Source organism: Amia ocellicauda, chromosome 7 (assembly GCF_036373705.1).
Source record: "Amia ocellicauda isolate fAmiCal2 chromosome 7, fAmiCal2.hap1, whole genome shotgun sequence".
NCBI lineage: Eukaryota > Metazoa > Chordata > Actinopteri > Amiiformes > Amiidae > Amia > Amia ocellicauda.
The window spans coordinates 48387169-48395410 of record NC_089856.1 but is presented as its reverse complement, the minus strand read 5'-3'; the positions used below and the strand labels follow the sequence as shown (position 1 = coordinate 48395410).

Here is an 8242-nt window from a genome sequence, read left to right as displayed (position 1 = left end):
CTGTGTGTCCGCAGCCCTCTGCAGGTGACCCGGTCTCCGGGCTGTCCTGCAGCGCCCACTGCTGGCCTCTGGAGGAGGTGCTGCGCGGGACAGACAACTTCTCTGTGCGGCGCTGTGTGGGCGAGGGCGGATTCGGGCAGGTGTACCACGCCACCATGAGGAGCACGGAGTACGCCGTCAAGAAGCTCAAGGAGGTCAGCAGGTCCAGGGACAGGGGCTGTGAGGAGTGGGATCTTTTTTCCCCATTTCTCTTTCTGTCTGTCTCTCTCTCTGTGTCTCTGTATTGTTCTCTCTCTCTCGTGACTGTCTCTGAGTCACATTCGGTCGGCCAGTCTGTTGGTAGGTGTGTCAGTCAGACTATGACTGTATGAGTCAGTTGGTCAGTGAGTGCAGTGTGCTGACTGGGCAGTGTGCTGACTCTGTGCTCTGGGCAGTGTATAGTGTGCTGACTCTGGACTCTGTGCTGTGCAGGACTCAGACCTGGACTGGACGCTGGTGAAGGAGAGCTTCAAGACGGAGGTGGAGAAACTAACACAGTAAGAGCGTCTCTGCTGCTGCACTGCTGCTCTATGTCCTCTGTGTCTCTGTCCTCTGTGTCTGTCTCTCTCTGTACGATTTGTCTCTGTCCTCTGTGTCTGTCTCTCTATGTCCTCGGTGTCTGTGTCTCTGTCCTCTCTCTGTGTCTCTGTCCTCTGTCTCTCTCTATCCTATTTGTGTCTGTCCTCTGTGTCTGTCTCTCTCTGTCCTATTCGTGTCTCTGTCCTCTGGGCTTTTGTCTGTCTCAAGTGAGTCAGCAGTGTCCTCTCCCCATTCCCCCCCCTGCAGGTACCGGCACCCCAACATCGTGGATTTCGGGGGGTACTGCATGGAGGCGGGGGTGTACTGCCTGGTGTATGTGTACATGCCCAGCGGCTCCCTGCAGGACAGGCTGCACAGCAAGGTGCCCACTAGACGATGAGACCGCCTGGCCTGTCTTCTTGTAAACCTATCTGTGTGTGAACTGTGTCAGGGGCCCCCGACGGCCCCTAGCGGCCCCCACAATTACTGCTGTAGTCATACCTGGAGGGGAGGCAGGGAGCATGTGGGGACATCTCATGTGACTCTTGTGGCCAGTGTGGGACATGGTTCTCACTGCACAGGGCTCCGGGGTTGTATGTCGGCTCTACACAGAACTTTGTGTGTGTGCGTTTATTGTTATTGTAATTGTCCTCTGTGTGTCTGTTTCTCCAGGGCGGTGGCACCCTCTCTTGGGCGCAGCGGGTCACTGTCCTGCTGGGCACCGCCAGGGCCGTTCAGTTCCTGCACTCCAGTAACCCAGCGCTCGTCCACGGGGACATCAAGAGGTGAGCCACGCACACGCACACGCACACACACGTTTACACAGTGGTCAGGCGGGGGGTTAAACTACAGTCAGGCTCGCAGATACTGAGGCTGTCATCCGATACAAGAGACCCACTCACTCGGAGTTTCCTCTGTGACATCATCAGAGCGCTGGCATCACTGTTACCCCGTGCCGGAGAGGGGGCAGGGGTGCCCACTGTGATGTCATTGGGTAGAACTCTCTGAGCGAAGACTGCGCTTTTATAATTTTAATCCTTTTCATTTTCTTGATTTTTGACACTTTTCATTTAGATTTGTCTCTCCCTCCTTCCCTCCCTCTCTCCTGCGCCCTGCCACTGCCTTCCTCCCCCCCACCCTCCCTCTCTCTCTCAGCTCCAACATCCTGCTGGGGGACAGGTTGGAGCCGCGCCTGGGGGACTTCGGCCTGGCGCGGTTCTGCCGGGCGGCCCCGGGGGGGGCGGGGCGGACGAGCGCCGTGGCTTGGACAAGCAAGGTGCGCGGGACCCTGGCCTACCTGCCCCCCGAGTATGTCACCGCTGGGGAGCTCAGCATCGCCATCGACACCTACAGCTACGGAGTGGTGAGCGAGGGAGAGAGGGGCGGAAAGGGAAGATGGGAAGGGAGAAAGACCGGAAGAGAAGCGGTTTGAGACCCGCACTTTGCTCCTAACCCCGGGAACCTATGTCTCTGCCTTCAGGTGCTGCTGGAGCTGCTGACTGGCCGCCGGGCCCTGGAGATGGACGGCAGCTCAAGGACAACCTACCTGGTGAGGGGGACGGTCAAGTCCGCCTGGGTCTCTACTGTCTGTCTGTCTCTCTATACTGCCTGTCTGTCTGTCCGTCTGTCTATCCTGTCTCTACTGTCTGTCTCTCTCTGTACTGTCACTGTCTCTATGCCCGTGTTGTGCCCTCGTGCCAGTGAAGCTGTGGCTGCAGTGTGTGCAAACATCTCTGATCTCTCTCTCTCCCATCACAGAAAGACCTGGTGAAAGAAGCTGATGAGGTGGAGGAGGAGGAGAAAGGAGGGCAAAAGAGTGAGAGTGGAGGAGGAGTGCAGGCGTCTGCCCCCCCCCCTGCTGAGGAGAAGGTCAGACGGGCCGCCGCCCACATCTGGAGGAAACACCTGGACCCCCGCCTGCCCGCCCCCGCACCCCCCGGAGCCCTGGAGCTGTGTGCCCTGGCCTGCCGCTGCCTGGACAAGAGGAAAAAGAAGAGGCCGCCCATGGCACAGGTGAGAGAGCGATGGGGGAGCAGGGTACCCACGGGTCCGTACAAAGTCTTGAATTCGGTTTTTGATTTTGAATGCCTTGAAAGGTCTTTAAATATGACAAATTTTCTATCGAAGGTTTTAAATACATTGTTTCTATAAAAATAAGACCCAGCGGAGCTCTGGCGTTCTGGAAGCTGCCCTGTGTCAGATCGTGCACATCGAAAGTCACGTCATTTTTGAGTGTATACTACCAGCCAGCTCCTCTCTTTAGGGATTTAGGTTTTGTGTATTTAAAAAAAGAATACAATATTATTCCCATTCAATGAAGTCCCAGAGACACCGCTTAACCTCCCTGAACTTTTCTGAAGGAGGTCGTTGGAGTCTGAAGATGTGGAAGAGTATAAAAGTGTGAGGAGCTGAAGTCATGAGCCACTGGTTAGCCAATGTCTTGAGCATTATGTGGGCAATAGAAGTGCACTGACAGAACATGAGTGGTGAGGTCAGGCGAGAGTGCTGACCTCATTTCCTTTTCTCTTTGACTTAATATGATTTTAAGATTTAATAAATATACAAATAAGTTGACTTTAAAGTTGTTTTTTAACAATAACCCTCGTCATCAGCTCCTGTCACAGCACTGGTGCTGTATGAATTGTACAGCATCAACAATGTGCTTTTCACAGTTCATACAGCTTGAAGGAATAATCTTTAGATTGAACTCGTCTCTCTTTTAGAATGTGTTTGCTGTGAAAATAGGTCTTATATTTTCTAAAGATCGGTCTTAAATAACATCTTAAATCAATGTGGGGAAGCAATAAAAAACGCAAACACAATGCTAGGGTATATTGTCAAAAGTGTAGAATTGAGAACAAGGGCAGTGATGTTCAGACTGTACAATGCACTAGTTAGAGCTCATCTGGATACTGTGGACAGTTCTGGGCTCCACACTGCAAGAAAGATATCGCTGCTCTAGAGGCAGTTCAGAGGAGAGCAACCCGACTTATTCCAGGTCTGAAGGGAATGTCCCACTGAGAGACTGAGGAACTGGACCTTCTCACCCTGGAACAGAGGAGACTACGTGGGGACTTGATCCAAGTCTTCAAAATCATGAAAGGCATCGACCACATCAAACCAGAGGAGCTTTTCCAGATCAGCAGGGACACACGCACCCGGGGACACAAATGGAAATTGGGCTTCAAGGCATTCAAGACAGAAAACAGGAGACACTTCTTCACACAGAGAGGCGTCACAATCTGAACAAACTCCCCAGCGATGTGGCTGAAGAGACAATTTGGGAACATTCAAAAACAGACTGGATAGGATCCATGATCACTTAGTTATTAATGGACACCAAACGAGCACGATGGGGCGAATGGCCTCCTCTCGACCTTATGATCTTATTTTCTAAGAAGGCTTTAAATTTGCTCAGCCGAGAGCTGCAGGAACGACGGGGAGATCTAACCCCCCCCCCCCCCTCTCTCTCTCTCTCTCTCTCTCTCTCAGGTGTTTGACACTCTCGAGGCCCTGTCCCGCCGCCTGCAGCCCGCCCCCCCGGCCTCCCACTCCACCTCCCCCTGCTCACCCCAGCCCCCTCCCACTCCTCCCCTTCTTCCCTCTTCCTCCCTCTCCGACTCCCTGCCCCCCCCCGCGCCCCTGGACTCTCTGGCCGAGAGCTTCTCCAGGCTGGGGCCCCGAGAGGACACCTACTACTGCCCCCCCCAGCCCAGCGACCGCCCTGCCACTGCCACCACCCCCTGGCGGGACGGCCTCTATCTCTCCAAGTCACAGGGGGGGGAGCCGCAGACGCCCTGTGAGTCGGATGAGAGTCAGGGCTACTCCCAGTACCTGCTGAGTGAGCCCAGCCCCTCCAGCTCCCTCTACGCCTCCCCCGCAGACTGCCCGTCCCCGGACCCCCTCGCAGGGCTGCGCCGGCCCCCCACACAGGCTGCTGCTGCCTCCACCTCTGCTGAGAGCTGCCAGCCAGGTAAGACAGACGGGGAGAGGCAGTGATGGATGCCGTAGCTGTGAGCCATGTTTTGTGCTGCCGTGTTGAGCCGTGTTGAGCTGTGCTGAGTTGTGTTGTTGTGCTGCTGTGCTGTACTCACTCCTCTCTCCAGCAGGGCATGGCATCGTGATGAACCCGGCAAAGGAGCAGTTCTTCAGGAAGCTGGCTCTGTATGAACAGGGCCTCCTGCCCAGCGCCGAGCTACTGTCCACCACTGAGCTGTCCGGTACGACTCCATCCCTCCTCCTCTGCATCATCTCCTTCCCTCTGTCTCATGCCCCGTTTCCACTGGCGGACGCAAAATCCACTTACAGAAACAATGACTGCTTACAGTTAATATACGACTGCATTAACACAGGACACCGCTGCAGTGCCCTGACTAGTTAAAAATAAACTGAAGGATAATAATCGGATCGCAGCAGCCGATGGTATTATATTGTATGAATAACTGGCCGGTGTTCAGGCTGTGTTGTGTGAATGTGTGCAGGACAATCCAGAGACAGTCAGTGTGAAGGCGAACACGATTCAGTTAACGTGTCCATTTACAAGATAAATGAATGAATAAATTAATACAGCAGATCTGGGTTTCCCTCTAAAACATTAAGGACTGGTTTAATAAATACGTCCATAAACGCCATGACTGAGACGCGCACTTTAGTTCAATTATAACCGGCTATATTGTATCTGGATGATTCATCGTGAAACGTGTGTATTTTGTTTCAACTGTAACTTGCCTGGTTAAGGACGTCTGCTAAGTAAATTATAAATATTACGGCAAATAGTATCGTTCTGCAGAAAGAGTAATAAATTAAGGGAGTCACGCTGTGCGTTTAAAATACATATATACTCGCACAAATGATGACGATAATAATAACAATACATATTCGCTATTTAGTATTATTGTTGCACATGGAACCGTATTCTTATGGGGACGTGCTTGTCTGAATATAATGTTGTCTATAAACTCTTAACAGAAACGTGTATTTATTACGCTGTCTCCAATCATGTAAAGCACAAAGAATAAAATAGACACAGAAGTCCTTTCCACGTCAGGCTGTGTCGCTCGTAGTGTTGTTCTCCGTCTCTGTTTTTAAAACAAAACACAAACCAAACCCACAGTTGCTCTGCTTCTCCCATAAGAGGGACGGACTTCACAGCGGCCTGGTTTCACAAAAAACCTCTGGGACGCGTCCGGCACGGCATGGCATGGCAAGGCACAGCACAGACACTTAAGCCAGTGGAACCGAGGCGACAGTCTTCTCTTCCTCACTCCTGTCTCTCTGTGTGCCTCCTCTTTTCCCCCCAAGTCGCTCACTGTGAGTTACTGTGTCTCTGTCCACAGGGTCTCTGTACAGGGAGGACCGAGGACCAGAGGAGAGCGACGAGTTCCAGTGCTGAATCACACACACACACACAATAGTTCTCAGTACACAATGGTACACAGCATTCAATCAGTGGTACAGCTATACAAATAGAAATAGACTTATATTTTTATATATATATATGGTATTTAACAATACAGTATTTAACACAACAGTTTGTGACAAACGATTGAGTGTCCTTGAGTTTCTGTTTCTTTCCAAACCACTGACTCTGAGATGTGCCGGGGGAGGTTCAAATATAGGTAGGTGTGGGTGTGTACCCCCCAAGACTCACACCCATCTAACAACAGGCGAGAGAGAGAGAACCATTGACCATGATTTAAACTGGAACATCCAGGTCTGTTTGCTCTTGGGGGAAACGCTGCCAAATACCACATTGTGGGCCGAGCCCCCCAGTGGTGGAGGGGGGATCGTTCCTGACCGGCCAACAGGAATCGACACGGGAGTGCTACACGCTCTGCCTCCCGGGCTGTGGGGGGGTCCTCTGGGAGTCGGGGGGCCCGGAGCGGTGGGAGATTCCGAATTAAATGAATCCGCTTTGTGTTTTCGTGTTGGTTGTGGTTCGAGTCAGAAGAAGCTGCTGTGCACATGAGCAATGGTGCGTTTTATTGTCGAGATTGTCATTATTTTTCTTACACACTATACATATCTGTCTGTATGAGTATTTATCCCTCGTCCTGGACTGGATCCAAACTGACTTTAATTCAAATAAACAATATTCATGTAAAGACAAATCATGTACAGTTACATATACCTCCGTCAGGCGGTGGTTTGGGTGGCGCTGTGTTGGGGTGGGGGGTGCAGAGAGGGGACTGAGGCTGGAGCACGGTGTGTGTTTCTGTCTGTGGTGACGGGGATTTTATGTCTTAATGAAAGGGAGGTGGGGGGTGGAAGGATACTCTCTCAGCTGTGACTAGGCGAATACTGACAGCGTTTCACATCACGAAGCAAGACTTACGTTCTCACTGGTACGAGACCCTGCTGGACTGGACAGTCTCTCCAGGATCGCAATAAAGCGGCACAAACTAGTTTTAATTTTGTTTTGATGTAATTTTGTTTTAATTTATTGTGGTGTTGGCCATCGTACTGCTTCCTCTTGATCATCATCCTGCATCGGCACGTCTCACTTTTAATCCTACAGCCAATGATCAATGCTTTGAAAGATGCTGGCCACCATGCTGTACTCTGCCAGACACTGGTTTTGGTGGGAGGGGAGTATGAGTCCGTTCAGTAAGGAGGACAGAGTTGTTGTTAATCAATCTAAACTATGTAATAAACACCGTCCTTCATTTAAAAAATAAATAAACGGTTTGGTTTTGTGATTCCCTTCTAATCATTGTATTCATTAATTTATTTAAAACTTCTCCCCAGCAGCCCACCTGATTTGCCCCACTTCTGTAGTGTGACATAACTCCCATGACACGCAGACCCTGTAGTGTGACATCACTCGTGTGACACACACACACCCTGTAATATGACATAACTCCTACAGTTGTGACATTGCTCTTGTAGTGACATCACTCCTGTAGTGTGTAATAATGTGAGATACTGTAACAAGTGTAAGTCACCCTGGATAAGGGTGTCTGCTAAGAAATTGAGTAATAATAATAGTGTGATATCACTCCTGTGACACATACACATGCCCTGTAGTATGACATTACTCCTATAGTTGTGACATCACTGCTGTAGTGTGACATCACTCCCGTAGCGTGACGTAACTCCCATGACACACACAGGCCCTGTAATATGACATCACGCCTACAGTTGTGACATTGTTCTTGTAGTGACATCACTCCTGTGACACGCACAGGCCCTGTAGTGTGACATCACTTCTCTAGTTATGACATCACTCCTGTGACACACACAGGCCCTGTACTTCAGCAGATCCCTGTCTGACCTCTCCCGTGACCCCTGACCCACAGCCCTCTACTGACCCCCTGTCTGTGCCGCCTGTTATTAGTCTATCACAGCAATTTCATATGCAGGATTATTATTATTATGCAATCACTATATCACCTGTAGGACAGAGGAGACGTCCTGTGACTGTGCATCTCACACTGTGGGTTGCTTGTTATTTTTTACAAGCAGTGCTGAACTTTATAAAACTGCAGGCTAGAGCGTATTACACTATAATACACTGAGTTACTGCACAGCAGATCACAGTGCAGTACAGATAGAGTGCAATATTTTCCCCTACGTCACTCTTTTGATCCTTTTGTGGTTGCATATTATACTTTACTGTATTATATATTAGATAAATTAAATGGTTTTGTTTAATTAAAGCAATAACTGGAAACACCTGTGTGCT

The 8242-nt window shown here is 50.5% G+C and overlaps 1 protein-coding gene across 2 annotated transcripts in view; it reads left to right on the top strand.

Moving 5' to 3' along the window:
- The window catches only part of irak1 (interleukin-1 receptor-associated kinase 1), a 10781-nt gene extending 3525 nt beyond the window's left edge, over positions 1–7256 (top strand). Inside the window, exons 5-14 of one of the 2 annotated variants that reach the window (XM_066710108.1) lie at positions 15–194; positions 472–536; positions 826–940; positions 1231–1343; positions 1714–1921; positions 2039–2107; positions 2317–2571; positions 4051–4531; positions 4668–4778; positions 5895–7256. In XM_066710108.1, coding sequence (XP_066566205.1) covers positions 15–194; positions 472–536; positions 826–940; positions 1231–1343; positions 1714–1921; positions 2039–2107; positions 2317–2571; positions 4051–4531; positions 4668–4778; positions 5895–5950 — 1653 coding nt within the window. In that variant the 3' untranslated portion in view covers positions 5951–7256. Of the gene's footprint in view, positions 1–14; positions 195–471; positions 537–825; positions 941–1230; positions 1344–1713; positions 1922–2038; positions 2108–2316; positions 2572–4050; positions 4532–4664; positions 4779–5894 lie in introns of both variants that reach the window. The other variant, XM_066710107.1, reaches the window with a different exon arrangement.
- The last annotated feature ends 986 nt before the right edge of the window (positions 7257–8242 follow it).